Below are 18,297 nucleotides of genomic sequence, written 5' to 3'. Positions count from 1 at the left end.
TTCTATTCAAAATAAAATTTTCTAGAATATTTTTAAATGACACACAGCTATGAACATGAAAGCAAAAAAATTTTAAACCTTTCATATTGATTACTGAAACATTTAAAAATAGCATAAGTAGGGCCTCCCTGGTGGCGCAGTGGTTGAGAGTCCGCCTGCCGATGCAGGGGATGCGGGTTCGTGCCCCGGTCTGGGAGGATCCCATATGCCGCGGAGCGGCTGGGCCCGTGAGCCATGGCCGCTGAGCCTGTGCGTCCGGAGCCTGTGCTCCGCAACGGGAGAGGCCACAACAGTGAGAGGCCCGCGTACAGCAAAAAAAAAAAAAAAAAAAAAAAAAAAAAAAAAAAATAGCATAAGTAAATAATTATTCTTGAGATATAGATATATTTATATATACCTTAATTGGCTACTTAGCCATTGTTGCCTTTAACATTGTGATGTGAAAATTTTTCTGAAAAATGTCTTTCTTTTCAATATGATCTTATTTATTTTTATATTTTTTATAAAATTGCAATCTTCTACAAAGCTTCATTTCATGGTTAGTATATTTGAAATTGTTGACACTGCTTCTCCATAGCCCATAATAGTTTTAACTGAGAAAATACTCTCTCTCCAGATGCTGATGAAGCTATAAGTTCAGAGCAGATTCTGCTAAACGGAAGATATTCTGAATTCTATTTTTTATATTAAAATGTGTAATTATTTCGGCTCCAATATTTTCACATGGGCTGTATTTCTGCCTCCATTCGGCCCACCTTTCTTCAATAATATTTTTATAGGACAGAGCTCTTAAATTGTCTCTATTTGTGATGCCTTTTAACACTTCATCAAATGTAGATACTGCAAAATCACAGGCCTTTACAATTTCATCCCATTCTGGTGGGAATATAAATTTATCCACTTAAAATCAGGAGGTCCGTCAAAGTCAAGATGTTTCCAAAGCACCGATTTTCAAGTCAGGTAATTAAACCATTTGAACTCTCATCTTTTGATTTGTTGAATTCCTCCCAGGCTTTGGTAGGGAGAAATCTGAGCTTCTTCCTTTTTGTAAGCTTTGTTCCACATAATTGCAACTTGTTAAAAACTTCAAAAGCTGACTTTTCATGATACATTCATTGAATAATTTGATTAAATATTTCCAACTGATTTTGCACATAATGTGGCCTAAATGTAGGTTGCTTTACAAAGTGGTTTTTCAAAGGCTCAGGCTCACAGGCAATGAAGAGAGAAAATACATACAGCCATGCTAATATATTTTTACATTCAACAAGAGCTTCTGTCACAGAAGTTTTGTAGATGAGCTATATATATACTCTGATTGTGTACAAATATACACACATATATAATTTGTAAATTTTAACAATTGCAGTTTCTATTTCGATGGGAGGAATACTAAAGCTTATTTGGATGCAGTCATGAATTTTGTGCGTATCACAACCAATTTCAACTGCATATCTGCTCCATAGGCTTTTAAATATGTAAGAACATTGATTTTACCACTATGCCCTGCTCCACCAAAATCTGTATTAGTATTATCACCCCCCCAAACAACATCTTATCTCCATTGTTGAACTTTTCAACTAAATTTACAATGGCATTAACAATCTCATTTTAGACAAAAGAATGAACTTCTAAATATTTTGCTTTGATTCTTTGAATTGGATGTAAAAATTAAACCATTTTGAAATTAAATTTTCTAATTGCAGTCTCTAATTGATTTAATCTGGTATTATTTGATGACTTGCAAAGGGAATCAATTCATTAATCATCACCAATTCACTTTACTGACAAGCACAATAAAACTTGGAATTGAAAATGAGCAAAATTAATTTGGAAGAGTAATTTGATCCAAATGGAAAGGTGTGCTTTTCAATGACATGGAAACACACCTCCTGCAGCTTCACATATTGAATTATCATCTGCTGGCCCATTCTTCTTAAATTAGACATTAATTTTTGAAATAGATCCTGATGCTTCTTCCCCATATTTGTGTCTTGTGGTTTTCAAATGGACAGTGATAATTCTATTCCCCCCACAGTGGATGGTAAATGTTAACAAATACTTAGATCACACATCCATTATCAACTTTATTTTATTTTATTATTTTTTTAATTTGTTGCTCTGGGTCTTAGTTGCGGCAGATGGGCTCCTGAGTTGCAGCATGCAAGCTCTTAGTTGCGGCATGCATGTGGGATCTAGTTCCCTGACCAGGGGTCGAACCCAGGCCCCCTGCATTGGGAGTGCAGAGTCTAAACTACTGCACCACCAGGGAAGTCCCATCATCAAGTTTCTTGAGACAATTAAAGGTGCAGTTTTCGCTTTGGTTTGAGCCAAATGCTGCTGAAAGCGTTTGTTGCAAAATTCAAAAGCATTACCAAATAATAAAATTAACAGTTATAGCTTTAATATACAATTAGTGACAAAACTGATTTAACAAGAACATTTAGATTATACTGTACTCTATGGCAAGAATGCTCAGCCTCTATTTCCTAGACACAACTTGTATGACCTTAAGTCACAATTTCCCATATTTCTTTCTGACCTTGAAGAGGCTCCCTGCATCTCACAGACCACCACATGGACCACAGCACAGCATGAGTGGTGCTATACCAAGTGGCCATCGGGGGGAAAGAAAAACCTCAAGGTTTTTCCTGCCACCACCTAAGACCAGAGGAGTTAGCTGCCTTTGCCCCTGTGCTTGAACTCTTAGCTTTAACAGCCAGCACCTTGCATATTATCCTTCAAAGGGAGCTGTCAGTTAGATTTTGTCTTATCAGGATCAGGAAATGGGAGACAAGTGGTCATTAGTCTTTTAGATCCAGCTACAATAAAATAAGAACTGTGTTCACTGCACGTGTGTTTTATATGCCACTACATGAGACTGTGAGAGAAGTCAGAAGAACCAAATGGAGGTCTATTAATCCATGCTGGTTTACTTTAATGCAAATACTAATTTTAAAAATTTCACACACACAAAAAGTGGAAAATCTGGGGTAAAAGGTAAAGTCAGTAATAGGATGTCAAGAAAATAAGCATAAACCCAGGCTCTTCCAAGGGAACCAAGACGTAGGTCACCCCATAAAGTCAGTGTAAAGACTGTGGCTTTTATTCCAAATGAGATGAGAATTCATCTTGGGGTTCTGAGTAGAAGAATAAGATGATCTGATTTAAGTTTTACAGGATTATCCTGGCTGCTTTTTGGAGAATAAATTGCAGGGGGGCGGTCAGGATAGGGGATCAGTTAGGAATCTATGGCTATAATCTCACAGTGAGAACAAAGACAATAGCTCCTTAGTAGAGAGATAAATGTCTATTCTTAAAACTGTATGTATGTAGCTGGAGGGAAGAACCGTTAAAAGGCAAACCTACCCATAGGCTCAAATTTCAAGTCTGTGCTACTAGTGATTTCCTTTAGTGTACAAGGATGAATCAGAATATCATAGTTGAGAAACACCAGATATGAAGAGCACTTACTTAATTCCTCTTACACTAATCCATTCTCATCAAGTAACCTTCTAATCATAAAGTAGATGCATGTAGACTTATCCATAGGAAGGGAATACATATATTAGCAAATACTAGTATCTGTTCTACTTGATAGTTTAAACTCTAACCAGAAATTAATAAATTGGATTTCTGGGGGTTTTTTATACATAATCTTTCATGAGTTTAGTTTGTTTGTGTTGGTTCCCTAGAGCTTCGTCATCTCTGGATATACTAATTGAATTTCCTAATATATTCAGCAGAAAATAAGAGCTGGAAAGTGGCGATCCTAAAAAATCATCCTGAGAAGATCTGGCTGAGCTGCTGCCTGGCCTTTGCTCAAGTGACCTCTGGCCTTACTGAGTGCCATTCCAGTCAAACTGCAACATGCATCTCTGATACCCAGATGGTGATATCAGAATATCCCAAGTGAATTAGGGAATACTCTGCCTGTTACCAGGCCCTCAGGAAAAAAAAAAAAAAAAGTTCTCAAAGGTTTATTCTTTTCTGATGATTTTTCTCCATTCTCCTCTTCTTTCTGAAAACAACCACCTTTAAGTTATCATTGAGTAATTCTTTTCTCTTTCTTGGATATATGATTTTCCTTTTGCATCATTTTATGTAAGATACAATTAATTTTCAGAAATGCACTCAAGTATCTATATTCAAGGTACTCCAATAAATGAAAAGTTACCGGAAAGGGACTTGAGTCATCCGGAATGGAAGGGGCATTTGAGGTCTCAGCATGGTTACTCTCCTTTCTGGAATGCTGATCCAGGGGAGGAGAAGCTGTGTTGGAGTATTCATCACTCTCCTGGAGGGTGGAGTATTCCAGTTCCTCCAGCAAGGCATCTATATCAAAAGATACAAGGGAATCATGACATAGAATATGTACATTTTCTGGAACAATTATCCTCTTAAATATCCCCCCTGTGCCTCCATTCATCTCCCTCTTCTCTTGGGTCTTAAGAGAAGGCTAAATTCAAACAGCCTCCTTTACTCCTTATTTGACTTCAAGAATATGGTCTATTCTACCAGGAGATGTTTAATGCCCTCTGCATACTGTAGCCTGCTCCTTATTTCCTATGGTTGCATTCAATTTCATAGTCTTATTCTACAATTTGACTTTTTATATTGCAGCATATTCATTTTATCATTTATTTTGAGTGGATCACCCATGAAGATCTCCAATTAGAAAAATGTAAATGCTACATATTTTTTCCCATCAGAAAAATATATGCAATTATATTACAGTTTTCCAAAACATACCAGTACAGTAAAACTTATTCTTAATCCTGATAATTTGTTTTCTTATATCCCCAGCACATAACAAAATTCTCAAAGAAAAGTATAAGTATTCTGTCATTTAAGGTGTGGCGAGAAAAAGGGATTGGAGGGGAAACAGATGTTGCAAAGTCAAGCAAGATGCTGCAATCCAAACAGCTGAGATTTGTTTCTCTTGTAGTTTTCTTGGGAAAAACCAATGGACTTTATTGTATGAGTTACCTTTCTGTTTTATTTCATGTTACCTTTCTGTTTTGAGGAAATTAATGTTAATAATAAAATTAACACAGGACAGGCATTGTGTTCAGGAGTGTATATACTTCTTATATATTTAATTATATATTTATATATTTAGTCATCCTAATGCTTTGAGGCAAGTGATAGCATTGTCCTTATTTTGTAGATTAAGAAAGAGACAAATACCTTGTTTAAGGTCACGCTGCTACTGAGTGCAGAACCTGGCTGATCCTGGGCTATCTGATCCCTGGCCCCTGCAAGTCAGAAATTCCAGACCCCATTCCCACATGGATGCTCTGGATCATCTTGGCATGACACTTTCTTTTCTGAAGCTGTTTCCTCATCTACATAATAAAGCAATTGTATCACAACAGTATTTTTTTAAATTGTGGACCCAGACCCACTAGTAGATCTCCGGTGGATTTCTTACCACAGATTGTAGTTTTTCAACTTTGCAAAATACTGGATTAATTATTTCTAAGGATCTGCCCAGCTCTAAAGCCTTCAGATGAGGAAAATGAACTTTACAGGTCATTAAAAAAAGATTTTATTTCAGATATTCAGGGATAGGTATCTCTTAATGGCATAAGAAAATATCTAAACATTTCTTACAAATGAAATCCTCTACAGATCTTTCTCAAGAATCCAGCTCACAAATATAATGAATTTTATGCACCATTTTAGAGATAAGCAAACGGAGCTAAACTCTTCAGGGCAAATGATCCTTCAACAAATAAACTGTAATGGAAAAGAAGAGATAGAGGGGGAACCAATAGGTTAAAAGAGACATAAGAGACTTACAACTGATTTCAATGTATGACTCTTAAATAAACAAGCAAAAACCAACCAAACAAAGAAACAATTAGTAATACTGAACAGTGACTGAAAATTCAATAAGTAGTAAGTACTGTTAACTTATTTTAGTTGTGATAGGATATTTGATAATATTAAGTAACTTCTGTTAATATATTAGGTGTGATAATGGTATTTCATGACATTAAGAAATTACTATTAAGGATAGTATGGATATGATAATGGTATTATGGTTATTTGTATAAATGTATATATATATTTATGCTGAAATATTTACATATGAAATGATACAATGTGTGAAATCACTTTAAAATGATCTAGGAATGGAAGGAATGGGTGGATGTATACATGAAATAAAATTAACCAAGAGTTGATAATTGTTTAAGGTGATTGATGGGTACAGCAGATTTCTTTAACTATTTTCTTTCCTTTTGTAAATTTTAAAATTCTCTATAATAAAAGGTTTTTAAAAAGAAGAGGAAAGAAAAGAAAAAGTAAGGTAGAAATAGAAAGTAAAACTTTTTCTCTCAGGACTTTACTAGCCAAACTGAATGCCAAATCTCTGAGTTCCAAATTTTTACTCTATAGCCCTCTATTAAGATATAGCTTCTTTCTTTTCTATTTCCTAAGCTTTGCTCCAAACAGAAGTCATGGTTCCTCTTGGATTCAAAATAAAAAATAGGGACTTCCCTGGTGGCGCAGCAGATAAGAATCTGCCTGCCAATGCAGGGGACACGGATTTGATCCCTAGTCCAGGAAGATCCCACATGCCGCAGAGCAACTGAGCCTGTGCACCACAACTACTGAGCCTGCGTGCCTAGAGCCCACGCACCACAACTAAGAGTAGCCCCTTCTGGCCACAACTAGAGAAAGCCTGAGCACAGCAACGAAGACCCAACGCAGCCAAAAATAAATAAAATTAAAAATTTTTTAAAAAGGCATTTACAATAAAGATGAGGGGAGAGGGAAGACCCTCTACAAGAGAAGTAAACCATACCACTAATAGTAGAAGGTTACCCTTAGAAGCGCCAGCTAACCAGAGTTACTAAAACTCCTTTCTGGGTCATGAGTTAACAGTCCTTTCTCTTCCTGTTTCCTATGAGTGTACATATCACCAACACCCCGAGATTATCTCCCTTTTGGCCAGATGCTGTAATTTGAAGATGACTAATTTCAGCATGACAAATACGGGATTACTGGTGCAGGGTGAGGGGTATCAGACTGAACACGCTGCAGTCCATTTTCATAGCGCCTCATCTGTGGAAATCAAAGTGTCAACATTCACAGGAAGGGAAGTAAGTGAGGTGTCTTGAGGGTCTCACTAGACTGTAACGACTTCATTCAGAGCCATTGTCTGCTCCCGCTTCCCCTTTATCTAGCATCCCCATGTAATGAGGATTTAGGTAAGACTTTCTGGGTGGATATAAACTACTAACCTTGGGGGCCGTACTGCAGAGAGGAAATATTGGCCCACCTGGGCTGACTTGTCCTCCATGCTATTTCTCCACATTGGAGAAGAAACACCCACCCTAGGTCTTTTGGGTAGTTATTGAGCTGATGACAATTTGAAGAAGCGATTGAGGTGTAGCTATTAACAGCCTAATGAGGTTTAGCCACCTGGATAACATACATGAATGTTACCTTCCAGGCCACTTGGTATTTTCCACATTCCTGGACCAAATTTCTCTACCATTCATCCTGCTGAGGAAATGCAAAACTGCGCAAATCTACTTTAAAAAATTTTTTTTAATTATCTGGGTTATCCTATTGGCTGGAACACCAGAGCCAACAAACTGCTAAAAAGGGAGAACACCTTGTCACTTAATCGGTTTTGGTGTCAGATGCTCCTATGAGTGACATTGAACAAGTTATTTTGTTTTTCTTAGTTTTCTCATTTGAAAAAAAACAGTGGATAAAACCTATCTCAGAAGGTTGCTTGGAACACTAAAATGATTAACATATGTACAAATGTAGCTTAAGTCACTGAATAAGCATTACTTCCCTTGCCGATTACCTACATTAAAGCCATGAGGTATCCCTAAAATAAAAAAGCAGAACTGGACTCTGGAGCAACTCGTACAGAAATGTAACTTCCCCAACCTTCACATAGGATAAGAACTGGGAGTCTACCCCAAATCCAAAATATATTCTACTCCAACTATCAAAATAGACTTTATTTCCAGAACAGTTCAATATTTATTAAACATTAAATACCCTTCTCCTTTTCATTAACATCTCTTCCCTCCTGTAACTTGCCTTCCTTCCTTCCTCTACTCCTCCAGCTCTCAAAATACATTTTTTAAAAAAGACAACATGCAAGATGTTTTTTGTTGTTGTCATTTGCACTTTTGACATACCCCAAACATACAAAAACCCAGGACACTGTGTAATTATGCAGCGTGAACACTGGGTAAAGGTGATTCAGTGTTAGTAAGGATGACAGCAACAAAAGTTGGCAAAAGATATGGAATGAGTCCCAAGGATGACAGACCTTACATTACTCCAAAGGTTTGAAATCAGGGATCTCTCTGAGCAGTGTGGCCAATGGCTTCACTGCTGGTTTCAGTTGCTTTGGAGTGGAAGGAGGTATCATATTTGCAGGCCATGGTAATCTGTTCCTTCAGAATTGCTCTCAATAAAAATCTTAGCAATGAAAGCACTGAAGTAATAGTGCTGTGTCTTATTTAATACTAAACCATGGAACAAATGAAACCGCTCTGGCCTTTCTCCAACCTTTGAGAATCCCTCATGCTTGTACTTCTATTCCATTTCTTCTCAGAACACCCTTTAAGCCCCCTCCTTTTTCTTTCTTTTTCCCCCCAAATCACATCTCTGAACTTGCCAACTCTGTGACCACGCTATGATCTCCAGCAGCCCCCAAGAGGCAAAATGCCCATAATAAAATGACAATTTCAATCACAATTCAGCCCAAAAGTAATTGTGCGTTTACTCTGTGGTTAGCACCAAATTCTCTGCCTATTGTGCCTCTGCAAACAGCAAACCCATAGTTCCCCGAAATAATGTAGTTCCTCATGCTTCACTCTTGGTTGGCCTGAGGTCAGGAAAGAAGTGAAAATAAAATCTTCCAACACTATCCTCCATCTGGCTAGAAGTATACCCTACCACACATGGAGATGGCAGCCAAGTCTTCATTCCCTCAGTTTCTCCTCCAAGAAGCTCCTCACTCACCCAACTCTTCCATTGTCACACACCCAAGATGCTCTGGTACCCCAGGTTGTGAGGAACTGTTTTGGCATGTGTTGAAGAAGAGGACCGCAAAGGAACTGAACGAGCCAGCGTGAAGCAGCCTCTATAACCCTTTTTGGTTCCTGTATTTGCTTAGCACTTCCTCTCTTGATTTGGTGAGTTTCTTTTTTTTTTTTTTTTTTCTTTTTGTAGGTCAGGGTTCTAAAAAATGAGCCTGACATAAAAGGTGAGTAATTGGATTTGAGTTCTGGCTGTGCATTGGCCAGGGTGATAAAGAGTCAAAACTAACTTTGAAAAATTTGAGAACCTACTATGTGCCTGGATTCATCTTGAATTCATGGGAATGGCAGATTTGCACTTGTGTTTTTGCCCAGTGTGGGTATCCTGCTGTAACTGTGCATGATGGAATCTGATTTTTTTTTCCCCCTGAGGGACCACGGAAGCATAATCTCCTTCATATATTTCCATCAGAGTTAACTAGCACCCAATTTATTTTGCTTAATTATCCAGAAATTGTGCTTACCTGGTTTTCTGAATAGATCATCAACCCATTAAAGGCAGAAAAAAAAAAAGAGATACAAATGAACTTATTTATAAAATAGAAGCAGACTCACAGACTTAGAGAACTGAATTTATGATTACCAGAGGGGTAGTGGGGGGTAGGGATAGTTAGGGTGTGTGGGATGGACACACTGCTATATTTAAAATGGATAACCAACAAGGACCTACTGTACAGCACAGGAAACTCTGCTCAATATTCTGTAACAACCTCATTGGGAAAAGAATTTGAAAAAGAATAGATACATGTATATGTATAACTGAATCACTTTGTTATATACCTGAAACTAATACAATATTGTTAATCAACTATACTCCAATATAAAATTAAAAGATTTTTTAAAAAAGGCAGAACAGGATTCTCAGGACCAGGTTCACATTTGGATTCTCAGGGCCAAGTTTATTTCAGTGGTTCAAAATGCAAACAACTAGGGCTTCCCTGGTGGCGCAGTGGTTGAGAGTCCACCTGCCGATGCAGGGGACACGGGTTCGTGCCCCGGTCCGGGAAGATCCCACAGGCCGCGGAGCAGCTGGGCCCGTGAGCCATGGCCGCTGAGCCTGCGCGTCTGGAGCCTGTGCTCCGCAACGGGAGAGTCCACAACAGTGAGAGGCCCGCGTACCGGGAAAAAAAAAAAAAAAGCAAACAACTATAGGGGTCATGAAGAATGAAACTGGAAGATTTAAGACACCAGGTTCTAAACTGCAGACATCTCGATTAAGCACAATTCCTGCCTAGTTATATTGTCTTAGTTTCTCTAAAAAGTGACACTGAGGTTAACTTTCACTTTTTTTTTTTACCACTGTGATTTTATTCACCTTGAATAAAATAAAACAATTACAAAAGGCCTACTATGAGAAGGCAGTACATAAAGAACTAAAATTACGGTCCTGTGAAATAGATATTATCCCCATTTTTACCAGTGGTGAAATAGATACAAGGAATAGAAACTTGCTAAAGATAATTAGTAGGTGGCTTTGTTACTTACTATAACAGATTTAACTTCAAAGCCTGTAATCTTTCCTCTACAACAGTGGTCTTTTTAAGGATGATCTAAAGGAATCGTTCATTCTCCATTCCATTGTGACTCTAAGACTTTAAAAAAATTTTTTGAATGTAAAGGAGATCCCACCTCTGCATTACTTTGAGCAGCCATTGGATGTCAGTGCCATTCTAAAAGTCTGCTCACTGCAAACATAGGTTTGAAAAATTCCCATCCACACTATGCTAAACAGTTTTTACAACTGAAATGCCATTGCCCGCATGAAAGTGCAAAACACTCAACAGAGAATACGAACATTTGCCCAATCTGAAGTGGTAACTGAGCCAAAATACTGGAAGGAAAAATGCTCTTCAGCATTTGTCTTGCAGATATTGGACTCCATCTGCAGTTTAACTAAATGATTAATGTGAAATTTAGAACTGGATTCCGAGATCTTGTTTCCATTCACTTACGTTGGAGATTTTAACCCCGGATGCTTTAGTTTCCAGGGGTAAGAACTGTTCCTGCAAATCGCTCCTCGATTATAATGGATGAAAGGAAAAAGGAAGCAACGCAAAAAGCTCACAGCCATCACCAAATGCAACTTGGAGATAAGCAAACGGAAACTCCCGTTTGATGCGTTAGGGCAATTTAGTTTCACATGCTAGCTGAAGAGAAAAGTAATTTCTGACAAAGTTGCTATTCTGACCATGCTTCCTGTGCAGCAGAAACATTTAAAAACCGCAGAAGCAGATGGTTTCAGGGTGGGGAGTGTGAGGGAGGCCTTCAGTTTTCCGGGTACGTCACGCTAACAACCCTTCACCTCCCTTCCTTCCAGCCCAGGGACCACAGCCAAGTTAAGCAGCCGATACCAGTTCCTTGGCCCCGACAACATCTAGTAAAAAAGCAATTCTACAATTATTTCTACAAACTTTTATTAAAAATCAAATGAGTGGTAGGAATTGTGCTAGCCCCCCCAGGATCCAACGGAACCAGATTCAATCCGTGACCTCCAGACGCTCACAGGTTAGTGGGTCAGACACAGAAGACGAATATTGCAGATATAAACGCTAACCGGTCCCAGATGAGGTGCCACCTAACCAGACAAAGATGAGTGCTATTACGTGTCCACCCTACAAATGGTTCGCTAACACCAAGTACGAAACTACGGAAAACCCTGCCAGGTAAACCCCACCAGCTACTGGGCCCACAGTTGTGGTCAGCTCTGCGCAGGCATTGAGGCCTAACCCGGAAACACTGCCTCCCCGGAAGAGTAAATTCAAAACGCGGAAAGAGTAAACTACCTTTCCCATCGCGCATCAGTCAAACACTCCCAGCATCCTCTCCGCCTCTGGCTTCGTATCTTTTTTCCTAAGGCGTAGGATAAGTTGAACTTCATTTCCCAGGATGCCCCTGGGCAAGTTAACCATGCTCATGCGCCAAAAGGCGGGTCCTCCTTGCCCTCACGACCCCGCCTCTGTCCTACCGCCGCCATTTTTTCAGAGACTTTCATCCGGCAGCCGACGGGGCTTTTTTTCTTAAAGGAGAAGCGACAGCTCAAAAAAATTTCCCCCTTCTCCCCGCAAGACCTGGCGGCGCTGGGGACAGAAAGGCTACAGACAGGAAAGTGGGATCGGGGTGGGGGCAGAAGAACGCCGAGGCTACTCCCGCGGCTTAAGGAAGAAGGATAGAAAGAGCCCTTGTGGCAGCGGCTCCTTAGGGAGGCAGGTGCGCGCGCAGCCATTCCGGGGTGCGCGCGAGGCGGGGAAAGAGGTGCGTTTTTTTCCCACCAACCTCCTCGCGAGACCTGCCCCTCCCACTGCCCTTAGCGCGCATTGAGCTCCGGAGGTGGGGGATAAAGGTCACTTTGGCATTGTCGCGAGACGCAGCCGTTTAACGGTGAGAACGGGTGCGCGGGGAAGAAAACCTCGCGCGCTCCCTTGGAGCCGTTTCCTGATTGGTTGAAGGGAGGGGTGGGGGAGGGAACCGGTACGCCGCTGCGTGAGAGACCGCGGGGGGCGGGGCGAAGAAGCCGTTCCTCCTCTCCGATTGGTCCGCTGAGCGTCTGTGGCGGGCGCGCGCGCGCCGCCTGCGGTAGAAGGCCTTGAGTGGCAGGGGGTGGGGGGGGCGCCCTCGGAGCCGGGCGGAGGGGAGGGGGGAACGAGGAGCGCCGAGTGAGAGTGAGCCGGTCGCTCCGGGGGGCGGGGGGAGCAGCGCCGCGGCCGCCGCCGCCTCCACCTCCGCCGCCTGGGACTAGGGGGTGGGGGGCGGACGAGTCCCGATGCCGGGGGAGACGGAAGAGCCGAGACCCCCGGAGGAGCAGGACCAGGAAGGGGGAGAGGCGGCGGCGGCCAAGGCGGCTCCGGAGGAGCCCCAACAACAGCCCCCTGAAGCGGCGGCGGCGGCCCCTGGGGGGACCACTAGCAGCCGCGTGCTGAGGGGAGGTCGGGACCGGGGCCGGGCCGCTGCGGCCGCCGCCGCCGCTGTGTCCCGCCGGAGGAAGGCCGAGTATCCCCGCCGGCGGAGGAGCAGCCCCAGCGCCAGGCCTCCCGACGCCCCAGGGCAGCAGTCCCAGGCCGCGAAGCCCCCGTCTCCAGCTCAGGGCAAGAAGAGTCCGCGACTCCTGTGAGTAACGCAGTCTTTCAGGCGGTGGGAAAGACCCCCCTCTACCCGCACGCAACCCTCTCGGCTCCCGTAGCGATCACTCCACGTGACATCCTGCTTGCTCTGCCCCCTGCCGGCTCGCATGGCAGATGTCACGCCGCTTCCCTGGCCGTCTTATCACTTCTCTCTGGCTTCCTCCGCCCCCTTGCCTGTCTTTCCGGCCACTTCCCCACTCCCTGAAGGCGTCCTTTGTAGGATACACTTCTTCTGCTCCTAAGTGACCCACCTCTTCCCTGCCGCCTCAGGCTTCTCCCGCACTCTGGCATCTGCGCTCCCTTTGTCAGCCTATCCCTTTCCCGCTTAGGGCGGCTCTCCAGTATTACATCACATCCCCATTAGGAAATCTACAGCATGAGCTTAAATTTTAGCCTTCAAAATTGTGTCGTCTCCCTCACCACCCCGTCCCATTAATTAGCTCAAGAGCCAGTTGTACTAGTATCGTTATGTAGCTTTTTTCACTCTACTGAATTTTCACATCATTTTTCACTCATTTTAAAAACCTGGGACTTAGTAGTCGGATAAAACGTGGCTTGCCAATTTTAAGTGTAGAGTCTTTCATGTAACAAGATGAGATGCGTTTTCTTTCATTCTTTTTGACAAGTAGCTTTTATGTGTTTTTGCATATGTTTTAACGTAGGAACTTCGTCCTTAAAAATTAGAATAATCTGAAAGTAATTTCTTTACTACCTAGAGATCATAGAGAAACTAAGATGACCAGAAATATAAATATTTTAAGTTGTTTATTAAAATGTTTCTATGCTGAAAATACTGAAGCACACGTGTTTGTAAATTCTAGAAATTAATCACATTAGCCGTTGAATTCGTTACTGAAGGCATTTGTGTCTTTTGACTTTAAAGTGAAAAAAATTAGTAAAAGCAGAGAAAGTTGAAGGTGGGGGGAGAAAACAGTTTTAAATGCCCCCCGACCTCCACCACCACCCTACCTCCCCAGCAGAGAGCATGGCAATATTTTGCTTGTACAGACCCGATAGATTTAGAACACTCCTGTTCTGAAATTAAGAGTGAAGTCTGTGACCTTGGCATGCTTGTCTTAGAAGACGGTCAGAAAGAGAAATAAAATTCAAAGGTATATTGTGTATTATATGTGCTTTCAAATTATTAAATGTTATTTAAATTAACATAATTTAGAGATTGTGTAAACTAAATTTCTGTGGACAACAAAAATATGTACTTAAAATGGTTCAGCTGCAAGTAGGATTCTAATTGCTGTAAATGAATTTCATGGTCAGAGAAAATTTAAGCTTCTGGGTTTAATCATAAATTTGAAGAAATTAGCCTTATTTGGATATAAATTCCTTGGACAAATTAAACTGCTCGTGCCTCAATTTTATTATCTATAGGAGATAATGTTAATCTCAGTGAGCTGCGTTTGTGAGACTTAAGTACACCGTGTGAAACACTTAACACAAAGCATGATATGTAGGAAATATTTACTAAAAATTACTGTTTTGAGCAGTGATGTCTTTGGTAGAGGTAAAACTAGTGTGTAGTGGTCTTTTTCAGTAAATTCTGTGAAATTGGATTTTTAATTCTTTTTCTGTTACCATACACAGGAAGGTTAATAACTTAATATATATTTTTTAAATTCCCTTGTATTTTCACCTACCCATTTGAAAGTTAAGTATACCTGTATCTCCTTGCCACATTTTCCTCCCACTGATCCACCAGTTTTACTTATAGAAATGATCTCTTAAGATAATTATACCTAGAGTGGTAGTTTTACCGGCTGTCATGGTTTATTACGTTCCCTAGCTCTTGGCAAAAAAGTACTAATGAGTCTTTTTTTATTTCCACATTATAAATGTTACAGTAGTTGAACTTGGATGAAGATGACTTAATTAAACCCCTTCAGTTTTTTCTTCACAATATTCCTTGTGGGGAGGGAAGAATAGTCTTAATTCTTAAAGTCCCTTTCTCTCTCATCCAACATCATAAAAGATAGTAGTGTTCTTTTACCTTCGGTTAGCCTCAGAACTCTCTCTTAATTATATATATATATATATATATACACACATATATATATATAAAATTATCCAGTTTTGATTGGATTGTTACATTACATTTTCATTGTAATAATTTTTTTGTTACACATTTTTAATTTACTGCATGCCCTGGAAATCAAAGAACTAAAGCATTTCAGCTCAAACCTTGATTGAGCAGTAACTGGTCCTGGTACTGTGTTGACCCAGGGTTTATAAAGGAAAATGAGACATGGTCTTTATCCTCAAGGACTTTGCAGTAAAGGAGGAAGATGCATTGATTAGTGGAGTTTTGTCAAATGTGTACATGGTTTACAGGTTTTCAGAAGGATAAAATAAATTTTAAAACTAATTAAGTGAGAAACAATCCTTTAAGACATTTCAGTTTACTGAACCGTGGTCAAGTGCCTTCTCACCTTGATTCAGCCCTACTTTCCAAATAACATTTCCCCCAATAAATTCCCAGTCATCAGCTGTTTAACCTACATTTGTTTCTCTTGATAGAAGAGACAGCAGAGTGTACAGTAGCTTAATAATGTCCGTAAATACAGAGACTTGGATTGATTGTAACCTCTTTTCCTCTTACAAGGCACAATAACAGAGGAAAAAAACATTGCTTTCTACTGCTTACTAAGTGACCTTGGGCAAGTCACTTAAGCTCCTTAAATATGCTTCTTCATCTTTAGTTGATAATTTATGATTTGTGAAATGAGCTTTATAGTTAGATGACAATTACCGTTTTTAGAAACTTTCCTAAGCTTGTAACAACTTTTCTATTTGCGTTGAAATGTTCAGAAATTAATGAAAAGAGTAAGAACTCTTGTGAAGGGAAATAAAGAATTTTTCAGTGAATGTGCTCAAGAAAAAGGCATGAAGTTAAATCTATAATCATTATAAATTAAAACTTAAAGGCTAATAATAAGGAAAGATAAACCAAATTTGAAGAAAGATTATGTATCAGTACTAAGAATTAGGCTTTTTCATTTGCTGTATTTTAGCCAATAAATTCCAGAGTTAAGATTCTTATGTTTCAAATACAGATGTTTATATACTCATCTAACTTAAAAATGTATATGTGTGTGTATATATGTATATACACACACGTATGTATGTATATGGGAATTTATATATATACACACACACCCACACAGTCCAGCTTATTTCTGATTCATAAATTAAAACATTCTTGCTTTCTGCTAATACGGAAACAATATAATTGTTAAAATAAGACTACTTTAAATGCAAAAGGCTTATTTTCTTTTTCCCATGTGATAGTAAGTCCTTTAGTTATCTAATGCATTTCAGAATTTAACACTTAAATACTTTTTTTAAAATTTCTCATTTAGCTGTTGAGGAAAGGTGTTCTTTCCTCACCGCAGGGAATATAGGCTAAAACTGAATATTACTAGAGGTAAATCTACAGGCTCAGATGGGTTACAAATGAAGGAAACAAATACTGCTCTGTTTTCTGGTATATGGAGTTCCATTTTGGGTTTATTTTCTTGCTGAAAGTAAAATGGTAGTAAACCTTAGCACGATACCTTCTTGCTGCTTTTGTAAGGAAAAAGCAATGGTCATAATAGTGAGAATGAAGAGGCAGTAATATTCTGAATTGGAAAAACTTTTATGACTCTTTGGAGAAGGCGTCAATTGTATTTAAGCCTGAAATCCTGAGTTTTCCTCTTAACAGTGATCAGTGTGGTAAAAGAAACATTGAACCATTCCAGAAGGTTTTCAGAAAGTTAATTGTATAGTGTTTCAAGATCTAACAATTGTTTCTGTACTTTTCATTTAGAGTTAACATGATAAGCAGTATTCTTGTGTTAGTTGTTAATTGGGACATTAATAACATAATTTAAAATTATTATACCAAGCTTTTTTTAAAAAATGGGATGAGAAAATGATATCTAGTCTTTCTAAAGAGAACAGAATATTTATATTATGCTATGGCTTCTGTATTTGCTTAGATATTCTTTTGTAACATAAGAGTCTTCATTTGTGTTAGGTTTGCTTTCAGAGAAAAAGAGAAAACTGTACTGCTCAGAGATGCTGTGTGGCATCTTTATGGTAAATATCCAAGACATGTCAACTTTGAATGTGGGTAATGGCTATGAGGGGATTCATTGTACCGTACTCAACAGTTATGTGTGATAGAAATTTTCCTGAATTAAAAACATGGGGATGACATTTTTTTTAGCCAGTAGTTTATTACACATTAGCCTCTTTACTGTTCCTATCCAATTTGTAAAGTGCAAGTTACATTTATTTCTGAGGTCCAGTCTGTTGCCTTTTTAGAAATAGATTTTGACTTGGGTTTAACAAATGAATAATTTTAGGGTTTTCTTTTAGGTTCATTAAATTTTTATTATGAAAATTGTCAAATAAACACAAAGTAGAGAAATAGTATAATGAAACCCCAGTATTTATCACCTAAATTTAACAATTGAGATTTTGCCATGCTTGCTACCTTTATCCCCCTTCCCCCTCTTTTTCTTTCGGTAGAAGTGTTTTAGAGGAAATCTCAAACATTATTTCATTTCACCCCAACTTACTGCATTTGTGTAGAATAAGGACATTTTTCTCTTATGACCATTTAATACAACAAAATTAGCAATATTTTCTTTGTATTATCTTTTTACAGTTAAAAACAACTTTTGAATGATACTCTAGCTGTGTGCTGTCAAATATGATAGCTACTTGTGACTATTTAAATTTACGTTAATCAGAACTGAAAATTCAGTTCCTCAGTTACATAGCTATTTTAGGCACTCAGTAGCCACATGGCAACTACCGTATTGGACAGTGCAGATGTAGAATATTTTCATCACTCCAGAAAGTTCTGTTGGACAGTACTACTCTAGATGTTTTCTGCATCACTCTGGAGATGAACCTGAAAGAGGTAAATATTTGTGTTTTAAGAAAGTGTGCAAGGTTATTCATTTAATATTTGATTCTCTTTTCTTTCAGATGCACAGAAAAAGTATCATCTGACAAAGGTAAGACTGAGTCATTGTTACCTCATGTACATTATATGACTGCTTTATAATCTGATAGAAATTAGAATGAGCTTC

At 39.4% G+C, this 18,297-nt stretch overlaps 2 protein-coding genes across 5 annotated transcripts in view; one reads left to right on the top strand and one right to left on the bottom strand.

The window, feature by feature from the left end:
* The window catches only part of LPXN (leupaxin), a 38,087-nt gene extending 22,877 nt beyond the window's left edge, over positions 1 to 15,210 (bottom strand). For 2 of the 3 annotated variants that reach the window (XM_082627612.1, XM_082627614.1), the window contains exons 1-2: positions 13,453 to 15,210; positions 4,178 to 4,335 (exon numbers count right to left, since the gene is read on the bottom strand). In XM_082627612.1, the coding sequence (XP_082483738.1) occupies positions 4,178 to 4,335; positions 13,453 to 13,492 (198 nt within the window). In that variant the 5' untranslated portion in view covers positions 13,493 to 15,210. Of the gene's footprint in view, positions 1 to 4,177; positions 4,336 to 11,866; positions 12,661 to 13,452 lie in introns of those variants that run through there. The other variant, XM_082627613.1, reaches the window with a different exon arrangement.
* Positions 12,720 to 18,297, top strand: part of ZFP91 (ZFP91 zinc finger protein, atypical E3 ubiquitin ligase) — a 36,002-nt gene continuing 30,424 nt past the window's right edge. For both annotated transcript variants that reach the window (XM_082627611.1, XM_082627610.1), the window contains exons 1-2: positions 12,720 to 13,187; positions 18,194 to 18,222. In XM_082627611.1, the coding sequence (XP_082483737.1) occupies positions 12,844 to 13,187; positions 18,194 to 18,222 (373 nt within the window). In that variant the 5' untranslated portion in view covers positions 12,720 to 12,843. The remainder of the gene's footprint in view (positions 13,188 to 18,193; positions 18,223 to 18,297) is intronic.

This window comes from Mesoplodon mirus (assembly GCF_964341445.2).
Source record: "Mesoplodon mirus genome assembly, chromosome: 7".
Classification (NCBI taxonomy): domain Eukaryota; kingdom Metazoa; phylum Chordata; class Mammalia; order Artiodactyla; family Ziphiidae; genus Mesoplodon; species Mesoplodon mirus.
The sequence above is the reverse complement of the archived record's forward strand: the minus strand, read 5'-3'. Positions and strand labels throughout refer to the sequence as shown.